The 16,105-nt window shown below is 40.3% G+C and overlaps 2 protein-coding genes across 3 annotated transcripts in view; both read right to left on the reverse strand.

The window, feature by feature from the left end:
* The window catches only part of LOC130222739 (myelin regulatory factor-like protein), a 112,734-nt gene that overhangs the window by 82,357 nt on the left and 14,272 nt on the right, over positions 1-16,105 (reverse strand). The window lies entirely within an intron of this gene.
* LOC130222740 (cytolytic toxin-alpha-like) lies at positions 758-14,155 on the reverse strand. The gene is made up of 4 exons (XM_056455271.1): positions 14,065-14,155; positions 3,753-5,474; positions 3,278-3,378; positions 758-1,615 (listed from the first exon to the last, which is right to left on the reverse strand). Exons 1-4 carry the CDS (start codon positions 14,153-14,155, stop codon positions 1,301-1,303), a joined length of 2,229 nt encoding a protein of 742 aa, XP_056311246.1. The 3' UTR covers positions 758-1,300.

The raw sequence follows: 16,105 nt of genomic DNA on the forward strand, positions 1-16,105 counted from the left end.
ATCACTACTGTGTATCTTACCTCAGAAGCAGCCTTGCACACATATTGTACTTATGGCTGCTATCTTGTGGGCTGTTGTATTTGAATTTGAAGGGTAGATGGTAGTGGTAGATGATAGTGTTCATGTGTCCTCTGAATACAGGTTTCAAAAAAATGTATGACTGAGTTTTTATTATACAATATTTATTATATTTATATATATCTATAAAACTAAAACTCATTTCAAAATATAGAAACGAAAAAAATTTGTAAATATACCTCTAAAACTAATTAAAACTTACTACATTTGAAAACAAAAAGTCAAAACGAAATAGAAACTAAACCTAATGAAAAATCCAAAACGAGTATAACCTTGTTGTGTACTTTACCATTCCTAACTAAGCAGTGACTGATTATTTTGTGTACATGTACCCAGGTGTGTAGCAGACATTTTAAAAGTGCGTGGACAGCTGTATGAGATCCAAAAGTTTACGTTCGTAAAATTATTAATCACCTGTTTCTAAATGGTCTGTCTCTAAAAGCAAGGGGGATGTGTCCCCCCCACCCCCCAGTTGCTACGCTTCTGGACGTCCAGACTAACATCGATACACTTTGGGAAGAAGCTCAAGCCTCCTTCTTTGTTGTGTCCTGATAGACACCCAGGATTGTTTACTGAACAAAATTAGAACTAGAGCCTAGCAGTCCCCCCCCCATGTAAGACCATGTAAGAGAGAGACCATCGTGCTTTTTAAAGTCAATTCTTTATTCTCAATGCACAAGTTCAGAAATTTTTACAACCTTCCCCAAGGTACAAAGGACAGATTAAAGAAAACAGACCGTGTATATCCCAAAATACAACCAGCAGTTTACTGATCGACTCACACATTTGATTATATGTTTAATTTGACGTTTGTTATTTTTAATTTTTTTCATGATGACTAGGGGTGTGAACCTACTTTGGTTCGGTTACGATTATCATGTCATCGATTTGGTTCAGTTAGACATCACGTTGAATCACAATGCGTTAATGCTTTCCATACACAAATTTTAATTTTACTTCACAACACCATGCGAGCTGTTAGATATCGGGATTGTACCTTTGATTTGACCCGCTCAAATAAAACACACTTCTTTAATTTATCAAACAACTTCAAGTACAATTTAGAGAAAATACACAGTAAATAACAATCCTGCATCCGTTTCTGCATCGTGGTGTGTAAGAAACATTTTGACAGCCTTAATGATTACATACCGAGTAATATTTGGAAATTAAATCTAACGATTGATTAAAGTAGACGTGTGTAGTAGATTTATAGGTGGATCTAAATGAAGTAGAGACCCAGAGCAATAATTTCACTGCCATCACTTCGGCCTGTAATGCCATAACAGATTCCTGACTTCACATCCACACTCACAGCGTCACCCAGTTGGTCGCATTTACAAGAAAACTTTTGCCCTTTATCAAACTCAAGTTCCAAACCCCCAAGTTTGTTTTGATCTTTATTCGGCCACAATGTTGCAGCAACAATTTTTTTACTGTCGTCAAATGTATAGCCTATTTCATTTGGTCCGTTCACGTTTCCAGTTTGCATCCTGTTGCCACAGCTGAAAGTCACTTGGATGGAGTTCAGAGACGTCTAAAAGACACAAATGCATTACATGGGAAATACTTCAAATGCAATTGAAAAGACAACAACAAAACAATGAAGGGACAAATATAGTAAACACTGCAGATTAGCATGTGAGCTGAAAATGACCTTCCATGCAGTGTGTAACACAGCTTAAATCTGAAAGGGTGCCATTTTTAAAACTATTGATTCATTTCTAAAAGAGTTCTAGTGGTTCGTAACGGGTCTTTAGCCGTGCCGGCGTGACGTCGATACTGAACTCAAGCCCCGCCCCGGTAAAAATTGAAACCCCCGGCCACAAACAATGTAACAAGAAAAAGAAGACAGACGCTGTAGCAGATCCCGGTTCAATTATGTCGCGAATACGCTGTGCTCTGAAGTGTGAGGGAAAGTGTTATTTTCCCTACCCAAAGATAAAACTGAATAAAAAAAACAGCTCTTTGGCTGGGTTTAGCTGGTTGACCAGCCTGGTTTTAGATGGGTTTTGGCCACTTCCAGGCTTAAGCTGGACATAGCTGGTTTTGGCTGGGCTTCCAGCCTGGCTAGGCTGGTCAAGCTGGTTATAGCTGGTCATCTCCCAGCCTGACCAGCTAAGACCAGGCTGGAAATGGATGGAAACCAGCCTGGAAGTGGCCAAAACCCCTCTAAAACCTGCCTGGTTGACCAGCTAAAACCAGCCAATTAGCCTAAGCTGGTTTAGGCTGTTTTTTCAGCAGGGGAGTCAGTGGCTGAGGTTTATTTCTACAAAAATACCTCAGCATTATAGCTCCAGCCTTGTGCGGTTCCTGTCATTTTTCTGACGAGTGCTTCTGCAATCTATATGCTTTCAACGTGGGATTCGTCAGCTGTTTGTTAAGGAAGGATCAGAAAAGACTATATTGTACTTTGTCAGAGCTTGACAGAAACTTCACAGTTCATGGACCAGTTTCTTCCTCCATTTCACAAGTGTAAGTAAGTGTGATTAAAATGATTGCCTCCTTGTTTTCTTTAGCTTGCGAATGATGTATTTAATTGTTTTGTTACTTGTAACCGCTCCACGTGGCTTGTAGTGTATCTGGTTAACTTTTTACATTCTCATATCGCGTCTAAAACCACGTAGAAAACGTGATGTGTGACACTTTTTTTAAACGGAAATAAATGTGTTTGTGAGTCTGAGTCACTCTGTCTGAGACTACTTGTTGATAAGCCGGGCTGGGCAATTTTCTGCCTCACACTGAACACAGTCGATTAATCACAACAGACTGGGTCATCGGACCAATCAGCGCAGATGAGCTTTGCACTGAGGAGGGGTTCGGGAACAAACGAATCGCTGGACAAATTATATGGGAGTCGTTGGGATATTTAGGTAAAAATAAATGTATATTATAAGACAATGAAAGTGTTTTTTGGCCTTGCAAGCAAATCAGCCTGTTGTTGGAGACCCTTAAAACCACAATATGACCTTTTATAATGCATAATAGGGGCTCTCTAACTAAGAAACAGCAGGAAATATTCAATTGCAACAAAGGCATCTTTTTATTGCAAAACTTTTCTTATTGTGCCTTTTGAAAATCCTGTTATAATAAAGTATTTTTTCTCCAAAGCGGAGTTTGCATTGGCAAATGCTGTTAGTAAATCTCACAAATAATTAGAATAAAAATAATTAGTTTGAATGAAACAATCTTTACACACCTCAGTGTAAGTGATGCTGATTTCCTTCAAGGAAATGCTGTGAGAAGATGTTATAAAGTTGAACTCTGCTCCGTCTTTCCCACCAATAGGCTTAGAATTAGCTTTAAAAAAAAGAAATGTTCATGTTCACACAGCAGCAGAATATAGTGGCCATTGACAGTTTAGAGTTTTTATTATGGTTAATAGAAAGTGCTGTTAATATACGAACACGCTAACAGTGATGAAACATTCCAGTGTTAGGAAACACTTACGAAAGTCACTGTGACTAGTTAGTGGTGACATTTGCACTAGAACAGAATATAGTTTGGACTGTTTTCATTCAGATATTAGAAGCCTGAATACTGTATGCAGGGGACAGTCAGCTTTAAATCTGATATTTACAACTACTGTCAATCTCTATGACCAACTGTGTGAACAAAGCAAATGAAAAGAAAAGGACTATGTATAAAAAAGAAAAAGTGCAGATGACACTTACCTGAAGATTTTTCTGTGCTGATGATATCACTGACTTCACTCACTCCCACTTCACTCACTGTCCTGTAGCGGATCAAGTACAACTTTCCAGCCTCCAATCCAGTCAGAATAAAGTCTTCATCAGGTGTGTTTATGACAAGCCAATTTTCTTCAGCAGCAGAATCAGCACTTGACTCCTTGTACTCGACTCTGTACTTCACTCTTTTTCCAGTCGAAGGCTTCTGCAGTTTCAGGGACACGGTTTCGTCCTGGACATCCTTCACTATTGGTGGTGGTGGTTTGGATGGCAACTGAAACTTTGTGTTTTTCAGATCTCCTTTTTCATACAGATAAATGGAAGTGACTGGATTGGAGCTATCTGAGATAGCAGAAACAATGAAGCGGATTCTCTTATCATCTTTATTAGCCACTGAAAAACTCCTGAATTGAGTTAAGCTCTCTCTCATCTGTCTGATGGCATCAGGATTGTTAAACCACTTTCTGACAGGTTCCACATCTGTTTCATGGCCGTTTGCTCCATCTAGCTTCTTAAACTGGTCCGATTTCAGAAACTCCTCCTGTTTTTTGAGATCAGGGTCTTCATAGCTCAAAGATGTGATGGTCAAGCACACCACAACATCAATATCAGGATCAAGAAGGATGGTGCTGAGACCATCTGAATCTTCAAGTTTGATCCCACCAAGCATCTCCATATAAGAACTCAGGAGGTGAAGTTCAGATTTTGCATCTTTTAACCACTGGTTTAGCATCCCTGCATTAAAAGGGGAGTCATGGTGGATCTTCAGGATATCTTCAAGGGATCCCTCCTCCTTTACCCCCCCTCGAATATCAGGCAAGACCCTGGCCACAGCTTTCTGGAACACCATCTTGTAGATGCCAACTGATTCCTGAAACGAGCTAAGTCTCTCTTGGATGTTACTGAAATGACCTGTCAGTGTATTTTTGGACAGGTCACTGGAAACCCTGTAGACTTCATTCAGCTTTTCAATTATATCTACAGTTTTGGAAACTAGACCTGAGCTGATTTCTCTCATCAGCTTGGCTACATTATCATTTAGTAAATGAAGTGGATATAGCCAGACTTTTATTGGAATTGCATTCTGGGGATTCTCCTTTAGCAGCGTGGGCAGCTTCTGGTATATATCCAGGGCCTCCATGTATGAGGTGGGGTTTTGCTCAAGATGGAAGTCACCATGAAAAGTGCAGGATATATTTTCAGCTGTTTTCTTGTCATTATCTGTCATTTGTACAGATCCTTTTCCCTCAATAGAAAATGAAGGGATCTTTTTGATCATTACATTTAATTCTCCCTCAATATCCTGGATATTCTCATTCGATGATAATGTCCTGTCAAACACCATGAATGCCTGGGCTCCGTACAGTACAGCCGTGATCACATGAGTTGCAGTTTTCTGCTTAAACACTTGAGGGTAGGAGAAATCCTGCAGCTGACTGATGATGAGCTGGTCAAATCTGGTTGTTTCACTGTAATACATTGTTGCTCTTGACTGTTGGCTTGAGGTTTTGGTGTCATGCAGGTATTTGGCGGATCCTCCCACCTCCACCAGCCCCCCAAAGAAGCTAGCTTTCAGAGAAGCACTTATATCCATTAAATTGCACTTATCAGATAAAGAATCAGAGCCGCTGAACTTCAAATCAGTCCTGGGCTGAGGATGGGTGTCCAAATTGTCATTCATTGATTTCTTGTTCCACAGAGTAACACCTGAAATAAGATTCAGCTTTCACAGTTAGTATGACAGAGTTCAAAATTAAAGAACAACCTAAAATCTTCTAAATTTGGAGGTCACTGCTCAGTCCTGTTAAAAGTTAACTTAAGGGAAATGAAACCTCCCCTGTCTCAGCAGGGAGTTTTCACACCTCTGATTTGAGAAAAAAAAGCTAGGAGCTGTTTCCAGCTGTGTTAATGTGAGAGTGTCACATGTGGAAAAAGGGAAGGGTTTGCATGAAAATGGGAGTTTAATTAAATGCATAAAAACATTATTACTGGTGTTATTTTGTACACCAGTAATGCAAATCAACACACACTGAGGAGATGGAGAGTGATTCTGAGAGCAGCATTTACTTCTCCCCACCAGAATTCCCTGAATGACACTATTTTATAGATTATAGTGCAGGTACAATACCTTATTTAAACCTTTGTCCACAAACATCAGAGCATCAGAATGGGGAAAAAAGGGGATTTAAGTAACTTTGAACATGGCATGGTTGTTGGAGCCACACGGGCTGGTCTGAGTATTTCAGAAACTGCTGATTTACTGGGATTTTCACGCACAACCATCTCTAGGGTTTACAGAGAATGGTCCAAATAAGAGAAAATATCTAGTGAGCGGCAGTTCTGTCCAGAGATCAGAGGAGAATGGCCAGACTGATTCCAACTTATAGAAAGGCAACAGTAGCTCAAATAACCACTCGTTACAACCGAGGTCTGCAGAAGAGCATCTCTGAACACACAACACGTCCAACCTTGAGGCGGATGGGCTACAGCAGCAGAAGACCACACCGGGTGCCACTCCTGTCAGCTAAGAACAGGAAACTGAGGCTACAATTCACACAGGCTCACCAAAACTGGACAATGGAAGATTGGAGAAACGTTGCCTGGTCTGATGAGTTGTCACGACATTCGGATGGTAGGGTTGGAGTAGGGTCTGATTTCTGCTGCCACATTCGGATGGTTGGGTCAGAATTTGGTGTCAACATGAGGCTTGAATCCATCTTGCCTTGTATCAGCAGTTCAGGCTGGTGGTGGTGGTGTAATGGTTTGGGAGATGTTTTCTTGGCACATTTTGGGCCCATTAGTACCAACTGAGCATCGTGTCAACGCCACAGCCTACCTGAGTATTGTTGCTGACCATGTCCATCCCTTTATGACCACAGTGTTGCCATCTTCTGATGGCTACTTCCAGCAGGATAACGCGCCATGTAAAAAAATGTGAATCATATCAGACTGGTTTCTTGAACATGACAATGAGTTCCATGTAGTCAAATGGCCTCCAAAGTCACTAGACTTCAATTCATTAGAGCACCTTTGGGATGTGGTGGAATGAGAGATTCATGGATGTGCAGTCGACAAATCTGCAGCAACTGCGTGATGCTATCATGTCAATATGGATTAAAATCTCTGAGGAATATTTCCAGTACCTTGTTGAATCTATGCCACGAAGGATTAAGGCAGCTCTGAAGGCAAAATGGGGTAATGAGTGTGCATGTACAGTTGAAAGCAGAAGTTTACATACACTGTATAAAAAGGCACATAACCATTTTTTTTTTAAAGTCAGATGTTAAAGTGACTAAACTTTTTTTCTCTTAGGTAAGTTAGGATTATCAAATATTTTTTGAGAAATTGTTATAACTTTTCTTGAAAGTCAAGTTTACATACAATAAGATTATTCTGCCTCTGAAAATGCTCAGATGATGGTGTCAAGATTACGAAGTTTCTGATTGGCTAATTGACAACATCTGAGTTAGTTGGAGGCACAACTGTAGAATAGTATTTGAGGAAAACCTCAAACACACTGCTTCCTTGTGTGACAACATGGGAAAATCAACAAGCCAGAATCAACAAAAAAGCCTGATTACAATTAGCTAAATTACACTGGGGAAAAGACTAATGTTTGGAGACATGTCCTGTGGTCTGATGGAACTAAGATTGAACTGTTTGGCCATAATGACCAGTGTTACATTTGGAGGACAAAGGGGAAAGCCTACAAGCCTAGGAACACCATCCCAACTGTGAAGTATGGGGGCTGCAGCATCATGTTGTGAGGCTGTTTTGCTGCAGGAGGGACTGGTCCACTTCACAGCATAGATGGCATCATGAAGAAAGAACATTATGTAGAAATACTGAAGCAACATCTCAAGACATCAGCCAGGAAATTAAAACTTGGCCACAAATGGGTCTCCCAAACAGACCATGACCCTAAGCATACTGCCAAATTAGTTGTGCTTTAAGGACATCAGAGTGAATGTTTTGAAGTGGCAATCACAAAGCCCTGATCTTAATTTATAGAAAATTTGTGGGCAGAGTTGGAAAAAGCTTGTGCAAGCAAGACAGCCAACAAATCTGAATCAGTTACACCAATTCTGTCAGGAGGAACGGGCCAAAATTCCTGCAAACTATTGTGAGAAGCTTGTGAAAGGACACCCAAAACATTTGACCAAATTTATACAGTTTAAAAGCAAAGCTAAAAAAAATAGCAAGGACATGTGTGTAAACTTTTGACTGTCTAGAAATTAATTAAAAAATTCTAAAAAAAAAATTCTCTCATTATTTTTCTTGCATTTAGCAAATGTAATTCATTTAGGTAATCCTAACGGACCTAAAATAGTAAACGTTTAGGACCCTAGCATCACAGTGAAGTAAATTTATCCTTTGCCACGGATGTATTCCCCCTTTGAGCGTCTCCAGGGGGTGCCCTTTTTCACAAATTGGATATCTGCGATTTATATAATTTGTTTCACATAAGAGAGGGTGATACATAGAACAATACTCTTTTTCTTTTAATATCTCCAGAGGAAACTTCGAATATTGCGTCTTTATGTAAAATTGTAGAAATGTGTTTTCCATGCACAGTCTGCTCCCTTTCTGTGTCCAATTGTGTCAGTTGAGGGTGCATTCAGGCAGTGCTAGATTGGCCAACTCCAGATTCCTGCAAGGACCTGCAGAGGTTTCTGGGCTTTGCCAAAATTTGGCCAGCATTTTATTCACAATTTTAGCCAGCCAGCCATGCATTTGACTGCCTTAACCTCCACTAAGGCACCATTCAGGCGGTCAAGTGCAGCACAAGCTCCGTTTTCTAAATTGAAAAGCTGCTTTGTTTCAGCTGTGTCATCTTCATTGCCCCTGAGCCTTCCTGGCAGTTCGTGGTGGAGGTTGATGCATCAGAGCTGAGGGTTGGTGCCATCCTATCCCAACGCTCTTCCTCGAACAGCAAGATGCATGCCTGTAATTTTTTCTCATCATCTATCATAACTACCACATTCACAATAGAGAGCTGGCCATTCTTCCAGGGTGGCTTGTCATCCAGGGTTGAGTTGTACTTTGACCTTTAATAAACAATTTTGGTGGCTAGTTAAGGGTCTTGACATATGGGTTTGGCTTTGGCTTGCTTTATTTGCGTTATTTCAGAAACTTCCATTCACCTGTATCAGGACTCCTTCAGATGCTGTCAGTGCCTTCAAGACCCTCGTTCTATATTGCACTAGACTTTGTCACAGGTTTCCCACCCTCTAATGGAAATATGGTATTTTTGACTGGTTTTCGAAAGCCACTTAGTTAATCACTCTGCCCAAATTACTCTTTGCCAGAGAGACTGCAGTTGCGGTCATTGATCACTTCTTTGGGATTCATGGTCTCCTGATAGACATTCTCCTGATAGACAGTTCATCTCTAAATTTTGGAGAGTTTTGTCATTTGTTGGGGGCCACTCTTAGTCTTTCATCTTGTTTCCTCCCTCGGAGTAACGGCCAAACTGAGAGAGCCAACCAAGATGTTAAACGTATGTTGTGATGTTTGATTTCTCAGAATTTGACCTCCTGGAGCCAGCAACTCTCATGGGTGAGCAGGCACATAACTCATTTCCAGTGTCTGTTCTCTATTTCAGTGTAGATTAGGGTACCAGCCACCCATTTTTCCCCATCTGGATATTGAAGTCACGATTCCCTCTGTCCACTTCTTTGTCCAGAAGTGCTGATGCACTTGGAGCAGGGCCTCCTCCAGATTGGTGCATGCAACAAGGGTAAATCCGATCACCATCAATCTAAACCTTCTGTTTGTTTCATTCAAGAACATTTCACTTCTTACCGTTTTTAATTAACTTGCTCCTAAATTTATCAGCCCATTTACTGTCACCAAGATCATTAATCTGGTAGCAGTCCACCTCGGATTTCCTCCAGTGTACAAGAGAATGCATTATGTATTACATGTTTTTAAATTAAAGCCTGTTTTTCATCCGTCTATTAATCCCGACCCCGGTTCCCTCCTGCCGTGTCTCAGATGGGGACACTGTTTATTCGTTTAAATGCATTCTGGATTCAAGGCAGAGGAGATGAGAATTCCCATACTTGGTGGACTGGGAAGATTATGGTCCGGAGGACAAGAGTTGGGTGTCTTCAAGAGACATATTGGACCACTCAATTATTGATAATTAAAATGGCCAGGTAAGCAGATAAGGAGGTGTTTCTAGGAGAGGGGGTATCATTCATGTCAATGTTTGTCTCTCGTCAGAATTTTTCTTTGTGCTGGACAGGTTATGGTCTCTGGAGCGGTTAATCTGAGTTTTCTGCTCCTCTGGGAAAGATTTGGTTGCACCTTCAGCTATGACATATTGCCACAGCTAGAGACTGTGTTTTCGTGTGCACTTGCACATTTATTAACTGCTGCAGTTGTTAATAAACAGTTTTTTTCACTTGCACTTGGATCCAGTTCCTGAGTTTCGCACATCAGCCGCAGAGTGCGGATGGAGTGCAGAGACTCAATGGGACATGTTCCTACACTGCCTTTCTAATCAGATCCACAACAAGAGATACGTCTTAGATCTTCCAAGACTTTTGATGGTCTTATCGATCTGGCGATTCATCGGCCAATTAATTCGGTCACGATCGGAAATTTTTAACTCCTACATTTCCAGTGGTTGCGGAGGTAGCACTTCTCACTGGTAGAGAAGTGAAGCAGGTGGTCTGAAGGACTTTGTACTGCAGGGGAGCAGGGCACATCTTGGCTTCATGTCCGTTAAAAGCCAACAACTGTCAGTAGGTAAGAGGTTACTGACGGTTGAAATTAATATGAAGGAATCCTCTGTTGCTGCCACTCTCTGTTATACTGTGTTGGACATCTGAGACCCAGAGCTGTCAGGTTGTTGTGGATTCTTGGGCTGAGGAGAATTTTATTGACATTAATTTTGCTTTTAAGTTAAGTGCTCTTAAGCTGTTATTCCCCTTGATTAACCTATTGCTGTTCACGTCCTGTGTGGTCTCTCCCTTTCTTCTATCACTAACTCCACAGGACCCATTAGGTTGATAACATCAGGCAATCTCTCTGAACCTATCTCTTTTTATTTAACTGACACCACCAACACACCAGTGGTCTTTAGGCATCTGTGGCTGGTCCTTCACAAGCCTCATATCAGCTGGGGCCAAAACTCTAAACTGTATTTTTGTGGAGTGAGAACTGTCATGTGCCTTGTCTTTCATTTGCTCATTCTGCTGTGTCTTGCTCTGCGTTTCAGGAGGATCGCTCAGACCTGTCAAACATGCCAAGTGAGTACCTCGACCTGAAGAGAGTGTTCAGTAAGTCTCAAGCAGCTTCTCTGCCTTCTTATTGTCCCTATGACTGTGCTGTAGACTTTTTACCAGGTACGTCTCTGCTTAAAGGCAAATTATACTCGCTTTCTGTTCCAGAAAGGGAGGCCATATAATTTCTTATTCTCTAGCGGCCAAGATCATCCCCCCCTCTTCTTCACCCATGAGGGTGGGGTTCTTTTTCGTGAAGAAGAAGAATGGTTCACGTTGCCCATGTATTGATTATCGGGGACTGAATAACATTAAGGTAAAGAATACTTATCCCTTTGCAGTTAATGTCTTCAGCTTTGTCTGCAGGGGGAATCCTTCTTCTCAAAATTAGATCCCCGCAGCACCTACCATTTGGTCGACCATATAAAAGAGGGTGATGGAAGACTGCTTTTAAACCCCCAGGAGGCATTTTGAATATTGTGCTCTTCCCTTCGGTTTTTCCAATGCTCCCGCAGTCATCCAAGCACTCATCAATGATGTGTTAAGAGATATTATAGATCAGTTCGTTTATGTCTACCTGGATGACATTCTGATATTTTCCCACTCTCTTCAGGAACAGGTGCAACACGTCAGACGAGTGATTCAGAGGCTATTAGAGAATGGACTTTATGTCAAGGCTGAGAAATTTCATGCACAGTCTGTTCCTTTTCTAGGGCACATTGTGTCAGTCGAGGGGGTGCACATGGATCCAGAGAAGATTTAGGCTGTGGTGAATTGGCCAACCCCAGACTCCCGCAAGGCCTTGCAAAGGTTTCTGGGCTTTTCCGCCGTTTTATTATTATTATAATATTATATTATTGTAATATTATATTATTACAATTTCAGCCAGCTCTGTGCATCTCTGACTGCTTTAACCTCTCCCAAAACACTGTTCAGGTGGTCAAGTGCAGCTCAAGCTGCGTTCCCTAAATTGAAGGCTCGTTTTGTTTCCACCCCCATTCCATAGCTTCTGATACTTCTCTGCAGTTTGTGGGGGAGGTTGATGCGTCAGAGGTGAGGGTGGGAGCATCTTGTCCCAGTGTTACTCCTCGGATGGCAAGATGCATCCCTGTGCATTTTTTCTTAGCAATTATCTGCCGTCTAACGTAATTACAACATTGGTAATAGGAAGTTACTGGCTATTAAGCTCGCGCTGGAAGAGTGGCGTCATTGGCTAGAAGGTTTGGGGGTTCCTTTTATCATGTTGACCGATAACAAGAATCTTGAATACATCAAATCCGCCAAAAAATTAAGCTCTAGGCAGGCTCGGTGGGCGTTATTTTTTGGATGGTTCAATTTTACTATTTCCTATTGACCAAGTTCTATGAACACCAAACCCGATGCGTTTTTCGTAGCGTCAGCTCTTTCTGTGGTGTTTATATTGTTGGCACATGGTTATGTATAGCTTTACTCCACATGGTTTGTGTTGCTATCACGCAAGGTGGTTACCTAACGCTGATCAGCTCTTCTAATCAGCAGCTTCAGCTGTGCTTAATTGAGCTGTGCCTGTATCTAAGCGGCAATCTTTTGCTTTGTTTTCAGTTCGATATTGTTTGTTCATGGTGTCTCTGTGTTTTGTCAGGGCTCTTGTTGGACATTCCTGTGCCGTTCATCTGGAACAAGGGTCACCAATCTCGGTCCTGGAGGGCCGATGTCCCTGCAGGGTTTAGCTCCAACTTGCCTCAACACACCTGCCTGGGTGTTTCAAGTATACCTAGTAAGACCTTGATTAGCTCATTCAGGTGTGTTTGATTAGGGTTGGAGCTAAAATCTGCAGGACACCGGCCCTCCAGGAACAAGTTTGGTGACCCCTGATCTGGAACTTTATTCCTTCACCCTGCTTCAGCAGAGATTGTTTGCTTTGGACAATTTTTGCACCTTCATGACATTTGGTCTATAAAAACACTTGCAACTGGATTGACCCTTGTTTGTTTTTGATTAGCGTGACAAATATTTCATTGATCACACATTGGTGGATTTAAAAATACTTTAATTCTGAATTCATTGGTAACCTTAGCATTTATGCTAGCAAGTAGGACTTTTTAACTAAAAGCTGTAAATTCTGTTACTGTTAATTATCGTTTAGGGTAACAGTGTTGACAGTAGGTAACAGAACTGACAGTCATGTATGTGTGAGATTAAAAGAGCTTGTGTTTCTCTCTTGTGTTTGTGCTTCTACAACTGACATATCATCTTGGCTCCATGTGTCGAAATGTATTTCTACACATTAACAAATTTGTCTATAACATAGTTGGAGAAACAGTAATATATATATATATATATATATATATATATATATATATATATATATATATATATATATATATATATATATATATATATATATATATATATATATATCAATATATATAAAAATCAATAATTTGTGTTTGGCAAGCACTGAATCATATAAAAAGTGGAGTGTGCTTTCAATAAGATACTGAAATTTTTGTTTATAAAGAGTTTTTCCCTACTCTTTTAAAATGCCAAATGTAGTTTTAGGGCAGTGTGTTTGACCTTGCGTTTTTGGAATTGAAAGCTTGTTCCACATCCAACATCAAAACCTTCATTACCGTTTAAGTCCTTTTTCTTTTGAGTTTGAGCCATGATCGTCTCTTCTTAATTCATTATTTGTCGTCTTATAATTTTCTCTGGACAGGAGCCGCTTTGTGGAAAGCTTTTATATGTGGATGGTTTGTACAAATTACCAACCTTGTGCACTCGGATGCTTATTTAGAAGACTCACTAACAGAAGAATGAGTTTAAGAACAAGCTCATGTGTGTGCACATGTTGGGATTTAGGCAGGAAGTGTTTGTAAGAAGTTCAAATGCTCTTATAAATACAAAAAAAGGTATTAGTGAATGAGATCCAGAGATTGACATTTAAAGTGCCCCTATTATGGATTATAAAATGTTCATATTTTGGTTTGGGAGTCCTTCATGTTATTGTGCATCATGCTGGATACACATTTGGACACAAAAAGTAGCAAAAATTAAATAGATAAATAAAATAAAAGGTACTCCACCTGGAATGAAGGAATCCTTTCGGCAGTCATAAAGCATACCAGGAAACATAGATCTCCCCAGAGCTACCAATTCAATAGGTCTTGCTTCCATGGCTGTAATAAGTAGCAGTGAATAAAGAGAATATTATTCAATCATACGTTTACATTGAAGGTAATAATCAGAATAATTGATGAAAACAATGTTCATGCAAACACCTAACTTAATTTAGTTGAGCTGGATCCAAAAGTGGGCTATAGGGAAAAAATAGAATGAAGAATCATATTAAAACTTGAATTAGATATTATCACGTTGAAAATATGGTTCAAGTAAACAGGATAATAAACAAAATGAAAAGTAATAACATAAAAAATAACAACAAAAGAATTCGGATTTGTTTGAACTGACTAGAATCTGCGTTAAAAACCATTACAATTTAGTTTAAAGCTTAGGAATTCTTTGCTATTCTGTTGAAATCTAAACAGTTTATAATCAGCTGCTCAGTGCATGTTCATATCGCTTACCTGGAGTCTATAGGATGTTTGCGGACACTCGTGTGCTAACCTTTTCAGATAATTTCTGAAACGCTCTGGGTTCCTGCAGTAGAATTTATAATGTGGGGTTTTTTTTCATAGGAACTGAGTTGGAGGTGGGAGGAGGAACCCTGCCAGACTTCCCAGAAATCTTCTGTGGAATTCTCTGGAATGGTCGAGAGAGTCCTGAAAAGTCATACTCAAGTAAAAGCACCACTACTTGCCCAAAAATGTAGTGTGAGTAAATTCATCTGTTGTAAATATTACTCAAAGTATGAGTAAAAAGTAGCCCTTTTAAACATACTCAGGAGTAGTGAGAATTACGTTGTGAAAAGTTGATGCGTTTACATGCGTGCAGAGATGTGTAAACGTAACATTCTGTAGTGCATCTAGTGATCTTCCTATATTCCTTCCTTCCAGTGTTTGTTTGTTCTGTCCTTCGTTCCGTCATTCATTTGGTCCTTCCTTCGTTCGTTCCTTCACGCGTTCACTCATTCATTTTTTTCTTCCTTCATTTGGTTCTTCATTCATTCCTTCCTTTGTTCCTTAGGTTGTTTAGTCCTTCCTTGAATCCATCTTTCATTCATTTGGTCATTCCCAATCGACTCATTCTGCCCTTAGGTTGTTCAGTCCTTCCTTGAATCCATCTTTCATTCATTTGGTCATTCCCAATCGACTCATTCTGCCCTTAGGTTGTTCAGTCCTTCCTTGAATCCATCTTTCATTCATTTGGTCATTCCCAATCGGCTCATTCTGCCCTTCCTTCCATTCTTCATCAGTTCTATTTAGTGATTAAGGCTGTTTGGAGATTTCAGTCAGAATGAAATAAAGTAGTGACTGCAGGTTAAGGGAATGTGGTGGAGTAAAAGTACTGATGCGCTAAAAAATGTGCTCAAGGGAAAGTAAAAGTACACATTTATACTTCGCAAATTACAATTCCTGAGGAAAAACTAGTCAATTACAGTAATTGGAGTATTTGTAACTTGCTACTTTACACCACTGGACATTTTAAGAAAAATCCAAGCAGCCTAGGTGTTTGTGAAACATTAAACCTTTGTTTTGGCGCAGTTCCTGACCACTAGACAGGGTCCCAACAGCTATGTCTCTATGAAGTTCCAATACTGCCAGGCTGATTGAATTAGCCCCTCACTGTAAACCCAAACTGCCCACTTTACTAGGCATTTGGATGGAAATCCGTTATCTTAAACCACTTAAAGTTTTTATACAAGGTGAAACTAAATAGTCCAAGTTGAATTAGCATACCACTAAGCAAAACTGTGCACTAGTAACCCAAGCTTTAACAATGAATCAAAACTACAGCTGATTTCAGTCATCAATCAATCTTTCAAATCTCAGCAGGGCCAGAGTAAAGCCGCGGTCACACTGGGCTTTTCCTCCCATAGACTTCAATTCATACGCACGCGAATGCGTCAGACCGGAAACGCAAGGTCATGCGTCAAGTTTCGCATGTTGTTCAAGTTCAAGCTTGGTGAACTCTGAACTGCAAAGTCGCATGACTTGACTGCGTGAT

The sequence above is a fragment of the Danio aesculapii genome, chromosome 4 (genome assembly GCF_903798145.1).
Source record: "Danio aesculapii chromosome 4, fDanAes4.1, whole genome shotgun sequence".
NCBI classification, from domain to species: domain Eukaryota; kingdom Metazoa; phylum Chordata; class Actinopteri; order Cypriniformes; family Danionidae; genus Danio; species Danio aesculapii.